This window comes from Stigmatopora nigra, chromosome 5, assembly GCF_051989575.1.
Source record: "Stigmatopora nigra isolate UIUO_SnigA chromosome 5, RoL_Snig_1.1, whole genome shotgun sequence".
Classification (NCBI taxonomy): Eukaryota; Metazoa; Chordata; class Actinopteri; order Syngnathiformes; family Syngnathidae; genus Stigmatopora; species Stigmatopora nigra.
The window spans coordinates 3,873,419-3,893,784 of NC_135512.1; the positions used below are offsets into that span (position 1 = coordinate 3,873,419).

Consider the following 20,366-nt stretch of genomic DNA (forward strand, 5'->3'; position numbering starts at 1 on the left):
ACTTCGTAAATTTGTGTTGATGTCAATGTATACAGGCCACAATCAATTTGTTGTATTGACAAAATAACTATATATCCCAGCATTCACTGCGCAGTACTTTTTCTACGATAAAATAGTAGCGTCAGTGTACCCTATCGACTGATTTATTTGATTTTATCGTGATAACAATTTTAGTATTGGTCCACATATAAAGCGCACTGCATTATAAGGCGCCCTGTCTATTTTGGAGAAAATTTAAGACTTTTATATGCGCCTTATAATTGTGTTCTTCCCAATTCAGATTTTCAACTAGACTCCCTGCTAAGCGACGTGGCCCTACAGACAGCGCTCTCGTGCTCCTCTCGCCACTACGCCGGGCGCTCCTTCCAAATTTTCCGGGCCCTGAAGCAACCTCTCACTCCCGCTACCTTGTCCGATATCCTCTCCAGACTGGTGGAGACTGTGGGCGACCCAGGAGAGGAAGCTCAGGTCAGGACTTTAAAAAAACTACTTTGTCACAGCCGGACCAAGTCACAAAATCAGATTAAATATATATATATATATTTTAAAAACATTTTTTTAGGGTTTTGTCATCGAACTACTCCTCACCCTGGAGTCCGGCATCGACACACTGGCAGAATCAGTCAAAAACTACGACCTCCTCACCGCCTTAGTGCAGTACGTCTTGTCCTTGTGGTGTATATTATTCTGTCAGGTTCAGCATCCAACCCCTTATTATTATAATTTTTTTAATTCTTGGTAGAACCTCCACTTGCGATCACCTGCTGGGGCCCAAATTAGCGGCCAACCGGAAGAGCACGGGCCAACTGAACATCAGCAGCGGCGGGCTCTTCCACTACGCGCACAACCGCAGCAACTCCCTACGAGCCAGCCTGATGGGCGAACGCAAGGCGGACCGACGCCGCAGCAACACTCTGGACGTGGCCGACCGCTTTGGAGGCAGCCACGGCAACCTGGCGCGAACCCGCAGTTTATCGGCACTGGGCGGTGGCGCCGGACCGGGGAGAGACGGCGACCCCCCGGTGGACCCCGCCAACTTGATGGCCACCGTTTTCTGGATCGCCGCCTCGCTACTGGAGTCGGACTATGAATTTGAGTACCTGTTGGCGCTGCGTTTGCTCAATAAGCTGCTGGGCCACCTTCCCCTGGATCGGGAGGACAACAGGGATCATTTGGAGAGGATCCAGGCCAAGCTCAAGTGGTACAGCTTCCCGGGGTTGCTGCAACTCTTTCTCAAGGGCTTCACCTCCACCGCCACGCAGGAGCTGACCGTCCAACTGCTCAGCAAGCTCATCAGCGTTTCCAGGCACGCATTGGTCGACCCTTCGCAACTGGCAGGCAAGTGGACTCCATTTTGGTTCTATCTTTCTGGAGTGATGTCGAAAATTGACAGTTTGTTATCATTGTCATCATAATTTTCTTATCGGATGCATTTTTTGTTGTTGTTGTTGTTTTTTTAACTTCATTGTTTGAGGGTATGCCATTTGTATTTATGATGTTCTTGCAACAGGCTTCCCCCTGAACATCTTGTGCCTGCTGCCTCACCTCATCCAGCACTTTGACAGTCCCACGGGTTTCTGCAAGGAGACGGCAGACAAGATCGCCAAGCTTTGCGCCGCCGATAAGTCGGCCACGCTCTCCAACTTGGCGCACATGATGAGCCTGTACAGCACGCACAGTTACTCGCGTGATTGCGCCAACTGGATCAATGTGGTCTGCCGCTATGTGCACGATGCCTTCGCTGACATCACCCTCAATCTGGTCACCTATTTGGCTGAGGTTAGCTTGGAAAAGAAACAAAAATCAAATGTCTGTTTCTGTGTTGTGTTTTTTTTGTGCTGAAGCATGTGTTTGTCCACAGCTATTGGAAAAAGGCCTTCCCGGCATGCAACAGTCCTTGCTGCAGATCATCTACAGCTTATTGAGTCATATCGACCTATCGGCTGCCCCGGTCAAGCAGTTCAACCTGGAGATCATGAAGATCATTGGCAAATATGTTCAGGTCAGTCTGTGCTGAAGCGTGACTGGACGTCTGGTCGACCGGACGTTTGGTCGCACGGACGTTTGGTCGCACGGACGTTTGGTCGCACGGACGTTTGGTCGCCCGGACGTTTGGTCGCCCGGACATTTGGTCGCCCGGGTGAATATGATTTTTAGAGCTGGTTTCAACAGTAGATATTTAGATATTAACCTCTCTCATGAATATAATTTTGAGAAATGATTTCAACAGTAAACTCTCTGTCATGTTGTCAAACGTCCGGGCGACCAAACGTCCAAGGGACCAAACGTCTGGGCGACCAAACCGGGTTAGATTTGGTTTATTTTTTTTGCCAGGATTTTTTTTTATAAATGGAATAAAATAACTGAATTAAAAGCCTTGAAGATTACGTTTTTATACATCTAAAACAATGTTTATTTGAGCTTTTTTATATATTTTTACATTTTACAACATTATTTTTGAACTAAAAACAAAAAAATGGATTAAAATAATTACAATTATTGATTTATGAGGGGAAGAAATAAAGAAATTTATTATACATCTATACTCTTCATTTTAATTTGCTCCTAAAACAGAAAGTTGGCACTTACAATTACTTTCTTGGGCCACACAAAATAATGCGGCGGGCCAGATGTGGCCCCCGGGCCGCCACTTTGACACATGTCCTAAAACAAATTCTTGACTTGCTTTTCCCTCCCGTTGGTACTAATCCGCCAGTTTGCTTTTTTAACCGCTCTGAGCTACGAGCAGGGATGGGCAAATAAAAAAAACCTTTCCATTGGCATTCCTGAATTCCAGCGAAAAGTCTTGCTCACCTGCCCTGCCCCGACCGACCGAAATGGCTCAACATTCCTTCTGGCCTTTTCTTAACACAGAGTCCACATTGGAAGGAGGCGCAAAACATTCTCAAGCTGGTGGTGTCCCGCTCAGCCAGCCTGGTGGTGCCCGACGACGTGCAACGCTCGTACAGTAGCGAGTCTTGCGGTTCGCCCGAGATCGCCTTCACGCGCATTTTCAACAACTCCTCGAAAGAACTACCTGGGAAGACCTTGGACTTCCACTTTGACATCTCCGAGGTTGACATTTTTCTTCTTATCTCAAGAGTTATGCTTTGAGCTAACTGTTGGTCATGTGGTTCGTTTAGACGCCCATCATTGGACACAAATATGGCGATCAACGCGCAATGGCCGGTCGGAACGGGAAACAGCAGATGAACGCCGTCACTAGGAGTACTTCGTCCACGTCTTCCGGGTCCAATTCCAACGGCTTGGTGCCGGTGAGCTGGAAGAGGCCGCAACTTTCTCAGGTAAATAAACAAAAAGGAGAAATGTCAATATTTTTATCCATTTTAGTGGTCCAATTTGAATTGTATCCTTGTTTTTTTGTGTATTTTGTTTTTTTACAGAGAAGAACCAGAGAAAGACTCATGAACGTTCTCTGTCTATGCGGTCCAGAGGCCGGCATTCCCAAAAATCCATCTGTAAGACTTCTCATTATTGTATTTTCTCGCATATACGCTGGATCATTTACTGCTTGTTGCAGTTCCCATGATAAGAGACATATTTGTTAATGGTCCTTTTGTGAAACAGGTGGTGTTCTCATCCAACGAGGATCTGGACTCGGCCGACCAGCAGACTAGTCTTATCCCCACGGTGGAAGAAGTAGTACGTGAGGAGGAGGGGCCACAAGAGGAGATGGGAAGCGAGCAACAGTTTGGAGTCTTTAAGGACTTTGACTTCTTAGATATTGAGTTGGAGGACGCAGAGGTAAGAAGAAAAGTTGCTTTTTTATTAGTTTTGCTTCATTTTTGTTGAGTCGAGTCATAAAAAAATAAAATATTTTTTTTGTTAGTATTTTTGGGGGTCATTTATTTAATTTACAACACCCCCAATTAATAAACAAACCCTGGTCATAGAGAAAAAAGCCTACTAGGTTTGGAGAAAAATTATAAAAATGTCAATATTAAGCTGATGGAAATTTCAAAATGATTACTTTGTTGTCTATGTTGTTGTCATAAGCCATTGATTAAAAATACTACAATGTTAAGTTGTCCAGGCAGTATTTAGGGGGTGGGGAGGGGTGAGCTATCTTGAAAAATTTAGTAAATATTAATAATAATAATAATAATGATAACCCGAGCGGATCACTCACTTACTTTCAGTCAACCAATAGGAGGCATATTTTAAATATTCATCATAGAAGCATAACACTTGCCATCAAAACCATTAAAGGACTTCAATCAAACAAGAAAATTCCCTTTTTCTGGGAAACAACCAGCATCCACTATCCATTCATCTTAATGTTTAATATTCTTATCCCCCCCTGCCTATGTTTCTACTTGTCTTATTTGTCTAATAACACCTGTATTCCTTCTCTTTTTTTGCCACAAGGAGTTGCAGGTAAGTCTGGCAGGAGTAAACCCACCCCCCGTCACCTTGTTTGAAAAAACAAATGCGTGTATTAAACCCCCCACCCAACCCCGCTTTGGATATTCCTCCTGCACGGCACCTGTACCTCGTTTTTTTTATCCACAGCCATGCTTTTTTTCTTGATGTCTCGTGTTTGTGAGCCTTATTTACACAAAAAACGCCATTGTTTTTTAAAATTTTTCCTCACTGTCATGTCCTTGGCTTTCCCACAGGGGGAGAGCATGGACAACTTCAACTGGGGGGTCCGCCGACGCTCCTTGGAGAGCATGGACAAGGGGGACACGCCGTCCCTGCAGGAGTGTCATTACGCCGGCAGTACACCCAGCCTCAACCTCACCAACCACGAGGACACGGACGAGTCGTCCGAGGAGGAGGTACTGAGCGCTAGCCAGATACTCAGCCGCTCCGCCCGTGTAAGTCGTACTCTGGTAAGGGGTCCGTATATAAAAAATACGGTCCCCCCCTTCCTTGCCCGCCGTTTCCCTGATCCGCCACGCTCCTCCTCCTCACGCAATCTGCCGCGTATGTGCGTGAGAGTGATGTGTGGACGCGAGGGGGCTTGGTGCTTGCTTATTGGCTGGTGCTACTACCCCCTTCTAGCAAGCTCTGTCTGCTACTTTAAAGCTCTCTTGCCTACTCCCACACTTTTTTGTGGGTAAGTACACCTCTGACAGCATTGTTTATTTACTTCAAGGGGTGTCAGACTCGGTTTGGTTCGTGGGCAGCTTGATTTCACGTGGGCCGGACCTTTTTAGATATGATATTTTCATTTTTTTATTTTATTTTTATAAATAGATTAAAGGTACTGGCTTGAAAGCCCTAAATATTCCATTTTTTGTAGATTATTTGAGCTTTTTTTTCTTAGTAGGGGATAATCATTTATTTAATAACTGGTTTTCATTTCAAAAGGAAACCATGTTCCATAATAAAGTGGAAAACATAATATTTTTATATATTTTTAGGTTTTGCAAGATTATTTTTGACCTAAAAACACAGAAAAAAAATGGATAAAAAATTGCAATTATTGATTTGAAAGAGGGAAAATCAGGAAATATAATATACATCTATATCTATCATATTAATTTGATCCTAAAACAGACAGTTGGCACGCATGATTTACTTTCCCGGGCCACACAAAATGATGTGGCGGGCCAGATTTGGCCCCTAGGCCGCCACTTTGACACCTGTGGCTTAATGGCATATTTCCTTTCCATGACATGAGCCTCCTGTGCCCCTGTTTGTTCTAAAATGCCTCATTTGAAGACTTTTCCCTTCCATATTAGAGCGCAAACAAGTAACCTTCCCTTTTCAAATGTGTTCCCCAAACGAGCAGCTCAACAGCGACTCGGCCACAGACGACACGGCGTCCAATCACGTGGACTCGCTGCAGCAGTCGCAAGAGTCGTCGGGCAGCGCGACGGCGGCCGAGGAGGCGGCGGTCCTGGCCTCCCTGGCGACTTTGACGCCCCTCCGCCGCCTTCCGTCCTTCCCCCGGCCGGATAGCCCCGCGTTGTTGGAGACGGCCCGCTCAGACAGCACCGGCAGCCAGCTGCCTGAGGTGCGATCATTGGGGGGTCGTGACAAATTGTGGTGCTCTTGGGGAGCCTTCTAAGCCTGGCTTTTTAACTCTCTAATTTATTGATTTTCTTTTCCTGGTTTTTATTCGGGCTTTCGGTTCTTGGCTTTACGGGTCTGGTCTGGGAACGCGTTTGTTGGCTGCTCATTTCTTTCAGCTTTCGCCGCTTTTTTAGAACGACTTTTGTGGTTTAGCACTCGTAGCTTTTTTTTTTTTTTTTGAATGATTGTGGTGGGGCTTTGGCATTTGATATCGGGGAGAGATGCAAACAAAAAAAAAAGACTCACCTCAGGTCAGCTGTAACTGCTCACCACCTCCAATAACCAACCACTAATCCCCCCGCCCCCTCACCTCACCCCCCTCAAATCCTGAAACTTAAACACCGGACGCCACACCGCCGTAAACCGCCACGGAAACGAACGCATGTGTGAGTATGACACGCGCATGATAACAAACACATTGACTTTGACTGCCGTCTCGCATGGACTAACTCACCTTAACCTCAACCTTGACCGGACGTTTGGTCGACAGACGTTTGGTCGACAGACGTTTGGTCCCGGACGTTTGGTCCCGGACGTTTGGTCCCGGACGTTTGGTACCCGGACATTTGGTCCCAGGACATTTGGTCTCAGGACAGTTGGTCCCCGGACATTTGGTCCCCGGACATTTGGTCCCCGGACATTTGGTCCCCGGACGTTTGGTCCCCGGACGTTTGGTCCCCGGACGTTTGGTCCCAGGACGTTTGGTCCCAGGACGTTTGGTCCCCGGACGTTTGGTCCCCGGACGTATGGTCCCCGGACGTTTTGTCGAGCAGACGTTTGGTCGTCGGATTCGCTCGCTTTCAAAATGATAATCATGAGAGAGAGATAGAACTGTCCGTCGACCAAACGTCCGTAGACGTCAATGCCTTTTCATTTGGGCCGGAGCATTTTATATCTAATATCTAGATTTTTTTTATAAATGAACTAGATTAAAAACCATCAATATTCAGTTTTTTTGCTGATTTACGACAATGTTTATTTGAGCACTTTTTATATATTTTTTAGATTTTACTAAAATGACTTTTGAACTAAATACTGAAAAATTAGATTAAAAATTACAATTATTTATTTAAAGGAGGGAAAATCAGGAAATTTCATATACATCTATTCTCTTCATTTTAATTTGATCCTAAAACAGAAAGTTCAACTTTCCCGGGCCACACAAAATGATAGGGTGGGCCAGATTTGGCCCCCGGGCCGCCACTTTGACACATGGACTAGCTAAACGCTGGCGTTTTTCCACTCGACGCGGAACTCAAAAAGCTTGAATGAATGACGAGTGCAGGTTGGAAGGATCGTCAACTTTTTCAATGTTGTCCGAAGGACACAACAGCCGCAGCTTTTAGTGTAATGAGCCGCTCAGATAAAAAAAAAAGCATCAATACTCTGGCTCGTTCCCTTCCAGGACGTCCACTTTCTAAAAGCTTTTTGTAATATAGCGCCCCCCGTCACTACTACGTGATGTTCTGTCCGTCTGCCACGCTACAAAAAAAAATGGAAAACACTAATTCATTGGATTATTTTAATGAATTTGCCTTTTATGGCCATTTTTTTATTTAACAGTCACGACGATGGAATGGAAATGTATTGTTTTATCACACGCGTAAAACAGGGAGGGAACATTGCTGACAAGGTCTCATTCATTTGAAAGAATTATTTAACTCATTCATTAATGGAGGAATTAGGGATGGCAGTGGCAATGGATTAGACCTCAATGTCTGTCAATGGTGACTAATGATTTAAATGCCACTCACTGTTAGCTAACGGCTACTTTTGTCTAACTGAAGCTCCTCAACTCACGTCAACGTAGCGGCATCCAAGAGTACCAGTAGTGCCTAAACTAAATATAGATAATTTTTAGATTTTTTTTTTAATATAAATGGATTAAAATAACTGGATTAAAATAACTGGATTAAAAACCCTGAATATTCAATTTTTTTATAGATCTAAAACATTGTTTATTTTAGCTTTTTTTATATATTTTTTTAGATTTTACAAAATGATTTTTGAACTAAAAACACTGAAAAATGGATTAAAAAATGACAATTATTGATTTAAAAGGGGGAAAATCAGGAAATTTAATATACATCTATACTCTTTATTTTAATTTGATCCTAAAACAGAAAGTCAGCACTCATGATTGACTTTCCCGGGCCACACAAAGTGATACGGCGGGCCAGATTTGGCCCCCGGGCCGCCACTTTGACACCAATAAAGACAATACATTTTCTTCAGCTGACGTAACATGTTCTGATGTTGCAGGACGGCGTGGGTACGACCACGGCCGCCGACGAGCTGAGCAGCAGCGTCAGCGAGGATACAGGTTTTGGCAGCGCCCCCCCTTTGGCCCCCGAAGAGACCCCCGAGCCTCGGGAGGACCCTCTTCCACCGCCTTTGGACACCCCGCCGGGGTCCCTTTGCGAGGAGGAAGCGCAAACGGTCCTGCCTACGCACCCTTCCACCCAGACCAAGCCGGACACAGAAGCGGATCTGGATCCGGATCCGGATAGCATTTGCGGTTCCGTTTGGGAGGAGGACGTCACTCAGGCCTTGAAGGAACTGGACGAGCGCTGCGAGGAGGAAGAGGCAGACTACTCGGGTGTTTCCAGGTCAGTCATGTGGATTTCGGGATTTTAACTCGCGCCTCAAGGTGTTCAAACTCGTCACCAAATGGGAGAATTTTCAAGAATTTTTCAATGTTTTTACATTATGGAGAAGAACAATTCATAATGTCATCTTTAAATGAATTGAAAACTATTTTATACTTATAGAAAATGTTGACTTAAACAAGATCAAATTGAACTACAACCACCTGGAAGCTCTTTTAAAAACTAACAACTCAGATACATTAATTAAGGGATACCAAACTTAAGAAAATATACAAGAAAAAGAATTCCATTCAATTCGAAATATCAAAAGACTCGCAAATTAGGGCAAAATTTAAAAACAACTACATTTAAATACTTGAAAAATGATCTTTTACAGCATTAGAATCCAAGAAAAACTTTAATTTACTATACTTCCAACACATTTAAACATTTTAAACTATTTTTCCACTAAACTGCAACTTAGTAGAAAACACAGTCAATTTAAACAACCTCCATTTTTTGGATGTCATACAACTCTAAATGACAACAACTATAGTTTAAAGTCTTTCCCCACCTTTTACCCTCATTGTTCTGGCACAGCGACTAATCCTCCCCCCTCTCGATTGGCCCCAAGTGACCAAGGTGGGCCAAATTTCCCCAGAGGACATTCTCCATTTGGAAATTCACAACACAAAACGACCACATCGTGAGTTATCCGTCACCCGTCTATGATTGACACTCTTTGCGTGTCAGGCGCACTTTGAGTGATTGCGCACTGACAACAACGGGGGGCACTTAGAGTTGAGCGAGCGGCCATCTGTCAGGATTTATGCCATTTGCCGAGGCAGTCTGCACTGCGCTAGCGCTAAGCGACGAGAGAAAGAGAGAGAAAGAGAGAGAGAGAGAGAGAGAGAGCGGGGATGAGGACGGAGACGCTGTCGGAGGCGGTGGGCTTCAAATACTTGTATTCTGTCTGCTTCTTCAGGCTCTTTGGTCCCACGGGCCTGTGAGTACTGAATATATATGATATATATACACGTTGTACTGTACTGTCATGTGTGTCTGTTGAAGTGGGAGAAATAGGAGTGATGTGGGATGATGCTAAGTGGCTAATAGCTCTTGTTGTTGTGCTCGGGCACTGCAGCAAATCCATCAGGAAGTGGGCCAGCGTTTGTTTACATAAGACTTTTCTAATCTTTAATGCAGATGAATGCGCCTATTGGACGGCAGGATAAATCTCACCCTCATTAAAGTCGAAAAAGTACGGGGATTCCTCATGGGATGAAATATTGCAGTCTGTCATTGAGTTCTACTTTGTGTTTGTGACGGGGGTGCTGTATTTTTACGACTATAAGGCGCATTTAAAAGTCTTAAATTTTCTCCAGAATAGACAGGGCGCCTTATAATCCAGTGCGCTTTATATATGGAGCAATACTTAAATTGTTAAAATGATAAAAGAAAATAAAACAGTCAATAGGGTACACTGAGTCTACTGTTTTCCTGTAGAAAAAGTACTGCGCAGTGACTGCTGGGATATATACTTGTTTTGTCAATACACCCAATGGATTGTGGCCTGGACATCAACACAGCTTTACAAAGCAACTTTGATGGATTTGTGGGTGATGATGACGTGAGTACATAGAAACATGGCTAATTAAAGTACAACCGAACTCAATTTTTCTTTTGTTGCCTTTTTAAAAACTTGTTTTTAGCATGTGGGTATAGCATCTATGTTTTGTATTATCATGCCAGGCTGCGTCTATAAAAACGGTGCGTCCTTTGTGTGTGTGAAATACAGAAATAGCACTCGTTATTGACACTGCGGCTAAAAATACCATGCGCCATATAGTCGTGAAAATACGGTACTTTTATTTTGTCAGTGCGTTTTAACTAGATAGATGTCCAAATCGGGTCTTTCTGCTGTGGGTTTTTAATGAGTTTGTCCAGAGGAGGGGATCGCCACTACCAGGTTGTTTTTCGTCTAATTTTTTATTTATTTATCTGCAGCCAAGATGAAGGCGAGGCCGACTCCTTCCCCGAGAGCCAGGCATCGCCACCCCCCTCGCCCTTCCTCTCGGCCATCCTGGCGGCGTTTCAACCCGCGGCCTACGACGACGACGAGGACGCCTGGCGTTGCCACGTCAACCAGATGCTGTCGGACGCCGACGGCTCGTGTGCCGTCTACACCTTCCACGTCTTCTCGCGGCTCTTCCAGGTTTTCACCCATGGCAAAAAGTTTCACCCACCCAACATTTTCTCATCATTCCTCCTGCCTTCACTTCCAGAACATTCAGAGAAAGTTTGGCGCCCTCACGCACGCATCGGTACATTTCCTAGGCGAGAAACTTCAGCGTATGGGGAATCAGTTTCTTAGCTCTCTGGAGGTCATGACGTCGCACTCTCGCTGTCCCACCGTCCTGCTAGACGCCGAGACGGTACGGCCCGCCGTCCGTCAGTATGCCCCGCCCCCTTTTCCTGGTCATTCCTTCAACTTTTTCGTTTTTCTGTTCCAGCTGGTCTCGTGCGGACTGCTGGAGACGCTCAAGTTTAGCGTGCTAGAACTGCAGGAACACTTGGACACGTACAACGCTAAGCGAGAAGCGGCAGAAGTCGTAAGTACCGCCCGCATGCTAAATATTTGCTAGCTTTCCCCCTGTCAAAAATGGCTGTCATCGATTTCAACGTCAGCCAATGACTTTATTGAATGTGTAAGCCTGATCAAGTTATGCCACGTGTGTCAAAGTGGCGGCTCGTGGGCCAAATCTGGCCCGCCGTATCATTTATTGTGGCCCTTGAAAGTAAATGATGAGTGCCGACTTTCTGTTTTAGGATCAAATTAAAATGAAGATTATAGTTGGATATTATAGTTCCTGATTTTCCCCCTTTTAAATCAATTATTGTCATTTTTTAATCAATTTTTTTCTGTGTTTTTAGTTCAAAAATAATTTTGCTAAATCTAAAAATATATATAAAAAAGCTCAAATAAACAATGTTTTTGATCTATAAAAAACTGAATATTCAGGGATTTTAATCCATTTATTAAAAAAATGCCACCACCGTCTGTTATAAACAAACTAGTCAAGGGCTCATCTTTGCTTCCCAAGTGCGTCAATCTTAACCTGAGTGACGTCAGCCATTTTTCACTCCCCAGTGGCTAAAAATAACTCCCTTGGTGCTCTTAAATCAGTTAAAGCGGGGCTGAGCAAGAGGATTTTTTGCCAGGGAGGAGATTCTAGAAGGAGGGTTGAGATTGCGGCTCTGCTATGCATTAAAGCTAATTGGATGAGAAAACTACGCTAGCCGCACGCTACAGTATTAGAATTACTCCTGTTGTCTAAAACAGGAGCAGGCTATTGCTTCTTAATATGTCTATTGAATCTGCTCAGTTGTTATGATATTGCAGGAAATATAAAGCCACGTGATATTTATTGGATAAACCATAGTACATTTGGTGTTGGCATTTATTCGAGAGAATCTATTTTGTGCTGATTTATGTTGTTTTTGCTAGTCTTTTTTTTGTATTTTGAGCGAAAATACTGTTAGTTTTATTCAGGAGAAATGGATTTAGGATAAATAACTGGATTAAAAGCCCTGAATATTCAGTTTTTATAGATCTAAAACAATGTTTATTTTAGCTTTTTTATATATATTTTTTTAGATTTTACTACATGATTTTTGAACTAAAAACAAGAAAATTGATTAAAAATGACAATTATTGATTTAAAAGGGGGAAAATCAGAAAATGTAATATACATCTATACTCTTTATTTGAATTTGATCCTAAAACAGAAAGTCGGCACTCATGATTTACTTTCCCGGTCCGCACAAAATGATGCGGTGTGCCAGATTTGGCCCCCGGGCCGCCACTTTGACACATGTGCGTTAGGTCATCATCAAAAAGGGGGCCGCTTGAATATTTTCATTATCCTTTTTTATTTATTTTTTTATTTTTAGTGGCTGGAAAACTGCAGAAAAACTTTCGGGGACAAAGAGAGCTGCCAACGGCTCAACACTCAGGCACAGGTAAGCTCCGCCCACCTTCATCTTTCAACCAACCGCAGACACACGTACCTCTTTAAAGTGTTAAACTTTGGTTTTGTGTCGGAGCAGGCGCCATATTTTCCAAAAAAGCATCCCATCAGGCCAATCATTGGTGGAGATAATCCATCTAATTGTTTGCTGTTTTTTTTTTCTTGTCCTCCTTAACTTCTTGCTTAGCACATGGAGAGTCTGGCAGTAAGTCCTTCTCCTGTTTTAATAGACAACATTACCATCCTCATCCCCGTTGCCCTGATTGGCCACGTAACAATCAACCACCCTCATCCAATCATATTGTTAGCCCCATCATCCCCAAATGTCAAAAATATGTATTTTGTCGTTTTGCCTGAAATTAAAAGTACGGCACTTGAAAGTAGAGTTGGGGTTGGGTTGTTTTTTTTGTTTTGTTTTTTTGGGGGGTTTTGCATGATTGCCGGTCAAGTTCTATGCCCCCTCGGGTGGGAGATACAGGGGGTGTCAGTTTTTGGTTCTAAATATAATATCCCCAAGTCAGAAGTGGGAATTTTACTTTTGGTAGTTTTGTCACCTATGAATTTTTTTTATCAATTTTGTGTTATGCCATAGTTTTATTTTATGGAGTTTTTTCCCATTTTTTTGGATGTCAATGGAACTTGACTTAATGAACTTTAAGGGTAAAAAAATATATAATTCATGCATGTAATGGTTAAATATTGGTTCATGTTTCTTGCATGATTTGGATAATTTTTGTCTTTTTTTTGCTGCATGAAAATATATCAGGTTTCTGGCCTTTAGTTAGTTTCTTTTGTGTATTATTTTTTCAAAATTTATGACCAGGTTATATTAGAATTTGTTTTTCCCCTCTTGATTTAAAATTTTTTGGGCTTTTTTTCTATGTTTAACTAAGTTTCAACAATTTTGGTTTATGACTATAGTTGTACCTGTTGTATAAAAGCAATGGTGTTTTATACAAGCTACAATATCCAGTAGTTAACTTAACCTTCAATGTACCGTATTTTCACGACTATATGGCGCATCGTATTTTTAGCCGCAGTGTCAATAACGAGTGCTATTTCTGTATTTTACACACACAAAGGACACACCGTTTTTATAGACACAGCCAAGCAAGTAGTAGCTAGCTAGTAGCTAGCACTACTATTCCAACCCTGTCTTCTATACTTCGTAAAGCTATTTTTGATGTTGATGTCCAGGCTACAATGCATTGGGAGTATTGACAAAAGAACTATATATCCCAGCATGCACTGCGCAGTTCTTTTTCTACCGGAGAATAGTAGTCGGTGTACCCTATCCACTGATTTATTTGATTTTATCGTGATAACAATTTAAGTATTGGTCCATATATAAGGCGCACTGCATTATAAGGCGCCCTGTCTATTTTGGAGCATATTTAATACTTTTATGTGCGCTTTATAGTTGCAAAAATACGGTACTTCTACATTTGAATGGGAAAAACACCCAAAAACTTGTAAAACTGAGCCCCCCACTGTATAATTATGGACATTATAGACGGATCCTTTCCTAATCGACTAATTGAGCTAGCGATAGACAGTCAGTTAGCGGCCGACATTCGGACAGCTCCGCTCCTGGCTTGGTCAATTAACCCTTTCACTCCATCCCGCCGTCTCCTGGTTCCCTTTTTCTTTCCATCTCACCTACGCTTTTTGTTTTGTTTGTTTGTTTGTTTGTTTTTTCTCCGACCGTGTGTGTGCTCAGGAGCTGGAGTTGTGTCGCCGCCTGTACAAGCTGCACTTTCAGCTGCTGCTGCTCTTTCAGGCGTACTGCAAACTCATCAGCAGAGTGGACACCATCAAGAGGGAAGCCGAGGTAGGCCACAAAAAACACGCTTGAAAATATGGATGTCTTGATTGGGTATCTAGTATGAAAAATGAATGAATGAAAGACATGGAAGTGTTATTAATACTGAAGGAATTTAAACAAAGATCAGAAAAAAAAATCACATATCCCCATTTTTTTTTTTGGCACAAAACAATGTCAAACTTCTTTTCACATTTTTTTTTAATCAATCACAATGGGACGAATTGAGCGATCTCGGTTAAAAGTCTGGCCCGCCATATCATTTTGTCTAGACCCGGAAAGTAAATCATGAGTTTTTTTAATGTATTTTTAGATTTTTAAGAAATTATTTTTGAACTAAAAACACAAAAAAATAGATCGTAAAATAACAATGATTGATTTAAAAGGAGAAAAATCAGGAAATTTATAAATAGAACGTCGGCACTCATGATTTACTTTCCCGGGCCGCACAAAATGATGCGGTGGGCCAGATTTGGCCCCCGGGCCACCACTTTGACACCTGTGTTTTAGTCAGTATTTTTTTGCGCCTTTTACAACTTTTGACAGTTTAAAAAAATAAATAAATAAACGATAGCCTGGCTAATGGACGTATCCCGCCCACTTGAGCTCGGCTATCCGGACTGCATCTTAATGCACCTTTAAGTGGATTACACCACTGAATGAAATTGAATGATATCTGGTGGGCCTGGTCAGCTGCCGTTAGCGTTCAAATTCAATCAAGATGTTTATTGGACCCCCCCAATACCCCCCCTGCCGCACTCACGCTGTTCCCGCCTATCCGTCGTCCATCTCGCCCGTCGTCTAGGTGACCAACATGTCCGATGAGCTGGGAGCTCTGGAAAGCTGCCTGAAAGCGGCCGAGCGGGCCAACCACGAGCGGGAAGACACGCCCGCCCTGCCCGTGCTGGACGCCGCCCATGCCGACGCCGAGACGGCCATCCAATCGTTGGTGGAGACCTTGAGAGGGCGGGACTTCTACTCGGCGCTCGCACAAGTTAAAGTCTTCAGGTAATGTTGGAATTTGCTTCAAGGGGTATAGCCATATTTTTTGGGGGGAGAGGAAATTCCATTTTTTATAGATCTAAAACAATGTTTATTTTAGCTTTTTTATATATATATTTTTAGATTATACTACATGATTTTTGAACTAAAAACAAGAAAATTGATTAAAAATGACAATTATTGATTTAAAAAAGGGAAAATCTGGAAATTTAATGTACATCTATACTCTTCATTTTAATTTGATCCGAAAACAGAAAGTCAGCACTCATGATTGACTTTCCCGGGCCACACAAAATGATGCGGCGGGCCAGATTTAGCCCCCGGGCCGCCACTTCGACACCTGTGATATCGATGTATATTACATATCCTGATTTGCCCCCTTTTGAAATCAATAATTGAAATTGTTCAATCCATTTTTTGTGTTTTTAGTTCAAAAATCATTTTGTAAAAATAAAAAATACATTGAAAAAGTTCAAAAAAACAAATAAAATCTATTATAAATATAAAACAAATAATGTTTTAGATCTATAGAAACTAAATATCCAGGGCTTTTAATCCAGTTCTTTAATACATTCATAAAAAATATTTAAAAATCTAAATATTATATCTAAAATGGTCCGGCTCACATGATCCATGCGCCTTATAGTGCGGAAAATACAGTGTAAAAAATGGATTGGATGTCTTCAGTGGCAGAAAAAATATCCAAAAAAAAATGAATAATGTCCATCTCCATGTGTCACCAGGTCACTGTGGCCCAACGACATCTTCGGCAGCGACGGCGACGACGCCGTACAGACGCTGCTGCACATCTACTTCCGCCACCAGACGCTTGGCCAAACGGGCTGCTTAGCCGTGGTGGGTCCCAAACGCGACCTCTCGCAGGCTAGCGGACGCCTCATGGAGCTCAACCTACAGATCCGAGAGGCCTTAAGTCGGGCGCAGGCTCCCGGCGGGGACGCCGCCCCGTGAGCGCCACCAAACGCCGCCGTGGCCGGCCGGCATACAAAAGGGCTACAAAAAAAAAACAAAAAAAGGACGCACAGGAAAAATACTTGGATTATCATGCCGGAATACCATTTTTGGGACTTTTGGGGGTGACTTTACCTCAAAAATCTTCCCACACTATGTATATACATATATCACTATATGTATATACATAAAAAAACATATATATATATATATACATTCATGCAAGATTCCGTTTGCAATAAGTCACACACGTTGGCAAAACAGTGGGATGATCCATTTTTGGGGTTTTATTTGTGCTATTTTTGTTTATTTTTTGGCATTTTTTTGCCCTTCCCTGCACGCCAATCGATGATAACAACTAAAAAAGTGCATGCGTGAGAGAAAGAAGCAAAGCAGAGTATTTTTTTGAGGGAGAAATGTATTTTTTATGATTCAGAGATAAACTTCCCGGGTTGTAAATGTTGGGCTATTTAACGCGCGGCGAGCGCCTGTGGGAAATCCTCAGGGAAGTCAGTCAGTGTAAAAAAAAAAAAAAAAGAAACTTATAAAGAGATCTGATTATATATATATAAATATATATATTTCCGCCCCCCTTCTAGGTGTTTATCGCCCTTTTCACCAAATACGCAGCTGCCTTTAGATGCCGTGTGACGCATAGATATCCACACGTGCACAGCTCATAACTTATTTTACTCTGTATATATTTTAGAAAGTATTTTGGCCCTCCTTCCTTGTACTTTAATGCACTGCAGAGGACGGTGAGCTCATATGATGAGTCATTCCCAAACTTAACCTACTTTTTTTTTGGTTTTTTTGTCCCTTGCCGGGACGAGCTGCCTTTTTTTTTTTTGGAGCGATGATGTCACGGAAGAGGAAGGACGTCTTCCGTCTCGGAATCCAAAGATGAGCGACAGTGGCTGCTTGTCTGGTACATTCTGAATGCTGTTCATTTATTTAATGATTCTTTCTTTTTTGACCTGGGAGAGCTTTTATTTTAGAGGTGCATTTTTTGTTGTTGTTGTTGTTTTTTTTGTCACATACCAGCCTTCTCTCTGGACGGAATAAAAGTCGAATCATATGTTGGAGACTTCTTGAAATTGGTTGCATCCTTTTAACGCACGGATGGCAACAGACGTCAAAGTTTTTAATGGATTGAATCAAATCTACCAAAACAGCAAAAAAATGCAGTCCAGTTTGAATGGATTGAAGTTTTGTTGCTTTTTAGGTAGGTTTAAAATCATTAACTGCTGTCTCTTCATGAAACAACAAACCTTATTAACATTGATCAAGTATGAGAAATAATGTAAAACCCATAAATGTGTTTTTGTTTTTTAGATTCTACACTCCAAAAATAATTTTGAGGTCTGCAACAAAAATTCAGTCCATTTTGAATGGATTGAATTTTTTTCCCGCCGTTTAGGTATGTTTGATATGGTTTTATACTACGAAACAGGTGTCAAAGTGGTGGCTCTGGGGCCAAATCTGGCCCGCCGCATCATTTTGTGCGGCCCGGGAAAGTGATGTCAAAAAATGATGTGGTAGGCGTGATTTGGCCCCCGGGCCGCCACTTTGACACCTGTGGGCTACAGGAATCAGAATATTTAACCCCATTTTTCTTTAAAAATTAAATTATTTTTGTCATTCAGGAATTGAAAGAGAACTATGAATATAATCTTTTTAGAAAATTAAATTGATCAATTTGTCAACCGTTTTTTTAAAGGAAATATGTATTGCCATAGCATTGAAATGGTTTAGCTTCCATCATTTTGATGTGTACATAAATTGCCAAATGTGTTGACTCTTTACAAGTTTGGCCCTAAAATTGGCAAATTCCATCCAATCACAGCCCTAAAAACACCTCCGTGCTTAACTTTATAGTAAATGCAAAAGAAAAAAAAAACCTGATGTGCAAGATAGACCTTTTATTGGTGACCATTTCATGGCAACAACAAAACATGAATCAAAGTACACTAATGCTGGAGGCCATCAAATGATGTACTTGAAGCTGAAGGTGCTGTCGCAGGACAGTCGCTTGCCTTTGCAGCGGCCGCACAAATCCTGCCTGTGTGGACGCTTGGGGTCCACGTGGCGTTGGGGCAAGGTGCAACAACAACGGGCTTTGTTGCAAGTCTGAAAAATGGAAGCGCATCTTAGCCAGGGGTCACCACTTTGCAAATTTTAAACCTGTGAGTGGGCTTACGTGACAGGTGATGTCCTCCACGCGGTATGGGTTGAACTGCTTTTGGCATTTTCTGCAGTATTGCTTGAAGTAAACCTGAGGGAGAAGAGTTGATCAGTTTTGAGAAGAAAAAATATATACAATTGTTAGTCTCGTCTTTACCTTGTTGGTACCCTGAACGCACCACACGTAAGCACTCTCCCATCTCAGGTTGCATTCACGGCAGTGGTAATAGCCATACTTTTGCTCCAGAAACTGAAACGAAATTAAGTGCATTATGACATGAAATATGTTTTTAAAAAATCCAATTGACTGGTCAATATCTAAAAAGTTTTAGATCGGTAATAAAGAAAAACATTCTTGGAAAAAAAAGTCGATTTTCAGACAGGCAGTAATTTCGACGTGTTTGAGCACCGGTGTGTCTGATGAGGACCCGTTTTCCAAAACATCCGGTCATTTTTCGCACGCCGTATCCCCACGCGGATCGCGGAGGGTGCTGGAACCCATCCCAAATAAGTACCGGCATCGTTTTTCAAGCAGTTTGATCCGATTTGTAAGTTTGTTGCAGACTTATGACAACGCAACGACGAATTTCCGGGGCAAAACGGGCACATGGATGCTTGCCTGGAACCGCACTCTTGCTTGGCCCTTGGACGCCTTCTCTATGGCGGCCTCCTTGTCCACGTTCTTCGGTGGTTCTTCCAATTCGATCGGCTCAACCGGGGCCTCTTCCGGGCCGTTGTGGTCTTCGTCGCCTTGGTCGTCGTCCACGGCCGCCTCCCCCACCAGGGCCTCCGCCTCCGCGGCCTGAACTTGGACCTCCCCTCGCTCCTCTTCCTGCTCCTCCGCCACAAAGCAGGTGATGTTCCGGTAGGCGACGGGCGAGTAGAGCGCCAGGGTTCGCGGATACCGGACGCCCCCCTTGGGGCTTCCACTCGGGGTGGAGACGGCAGAACTCTCGGAGGTCTTCTTACGTCGAAAGTCCCGCTTCATGGCGACGAGGGTTCGCGGCCCGAGGGAGCACTGCGCCGAGGCGTCCTGCTTGGGGTTCACCTGCACGGCCACATCTTTGGTGTTGGCCTTACGGAGCCTCGGCGTCAACTTGGGGTTGATCTGGGAAAGGATGGACTTGAGCTGGGCCCGTTGCTGGTTGTTGAAGGCCTCTGAAGCATCGCCATAGTGGGACAGGTAACTACTTTTTGACTTCCACGGCCGGTATCTGCCCGCGTACGGGCTACGGTTGGTAGCGGAATAGAAATAGCGATCGACTGGTTCGTCGCCGTATGTTGCCATTTTGTTTTTAATTCTTTCCTCTCTCTCACTCTGTTTTTTTAGATCTTGTATTGCTCAACTAGCATGGCCCACTAAAGTGATATCATTTAAATGACACGCCTAGTTGTCAATTAGAGCTGATTGGACGCACCTGTGTTCCTGCCCAAAGAAGGGGGCGTGTCTTTGCAAGACATTTGGATTCAGCAGACTGTTTTTTGAATGGTAAGTGACATGTTTTTATTTATTTTTAAAAACATTTATGGAGCAAGCTAGTATGTTTAAACATTTTTTTTTAAATGTGTTTTTAAGATATGGCGTCCACATGTGGACATAATATTCTGGGTCATATTGTTTGGATGTTTGGTGTGGTCAATTGAAGCCAATTAGTTAAATGGGTGGTCCAAGTATGAATATCTATATAATGGGGGGATTTTTCTTTAAAACGTGGATAACAATAT

At 42.9% G+C, this 20,366-nt stretch overlaps 2 protein-coding genes across 5 annotated transcripts in view; one reads left to right on the forward strand and one right to left on the reverse strand.

Moving 5' to 3' along the window:
• fryl (furry homolog, like) overlaps positions 1-17,544 on the forward strand; it is a 60,075-nt gene extending 42,531 nt beyond the window's left edge. For 2 of the 4 annotated variants that reach the window (XM_077717952.1, XM_077717954.1), the window contains 20 exons: positions 281-468; positions 563-657; positions 743-1,338; positions 1,511-1,779; positions 1,862-2,002; positions 2,875-3,075; positions 3,144-3,305; positions 3,405-3,479; positions 3,589-3,765; positions 4,641-4,841; positions 5,762-5,986; positions 8,308-8,654; positions 10,641-10,848; positions 10,919-11,068; positions 11,147-11,245; positions 12,588-12,656; positions 12,852-12,869; positions 14,385-14,495; positions 15,292-15,494; positions 16,232-17,544. In XM_077717952.1, the coding sequence (XP_077574078.1) occupies positions 281-468; positions 563-657; positions 743-1,338; positions 1,511-1,779; positions 1,862-2,002; positions 2,875-3,075; positions 3,144-3,305; positions 3,405-3,479; positions 3,589-3,765; positions 4,641-4,841; positions 5,762-5,986; positions 8,308-8,654; positions 10,641-10,848; positions 10,919-11,068; positions 11,147-11,245; positions 12,588-12,656; positions 12,852-12,869; positions 14,385-14,495; positions 15,292-15,494; positions 16,232-16,457 (3,761 nt within the window). In that variant the 3' untranslated portion in view covers positions 16,458-17,544. The remainder of the gene's footprint in view (positions 1-280; positions 469-562; positions 658-742; positions 1,339-1,510; positions 1,780-1,861; positions 2,003-2,874; positions 3,076-3,143; positions 3,306-3,404; positions 3,480-3,588; positions 3,766-4,640; positions 4,842-5,761; positions 5,987-8,307; positions 8,655-10,640; positions 10,849-10,918; positions 11,069-11,146; positions 11,246-12,587; positions 12,657-12,851; positions 12,870-14,384; positions 14,496-15,291; positions 15,495-16,231) is intronic. The other 2 variants (XM_077717953.1, XM_077717955.1) reach the window with 1 other exon arrangement.
• Positions 17,545-18,364: 820 nt separating this feature from the next.
• zar1 (zygote arrest 1) lies at positions 18,365-19,994 on the reverse strand. Its single transcript, XM_077717882.1, has 4 exons — positions 19,261-19,994; positions 18,799-18,891; positions 18,658-18,732; positions 18,365-18,587 (listed from the first exon to the last, which is right to left on the reverse strand). The coding sequence occupies exons 1-4, from the start codon at positions 19,927-19,929 to the stop codon at positions 18,444-18,446; spliced, it is 981 nt and encodes a 326-aa protein (XP_077574008.1). The 5' UTR covers positions 19,930-19,994; the 3' UTR covers positions 18,365-18,443.
• Between the last annotated feature and the right edge of the window lie 372 nt (positions 19,995-20,366).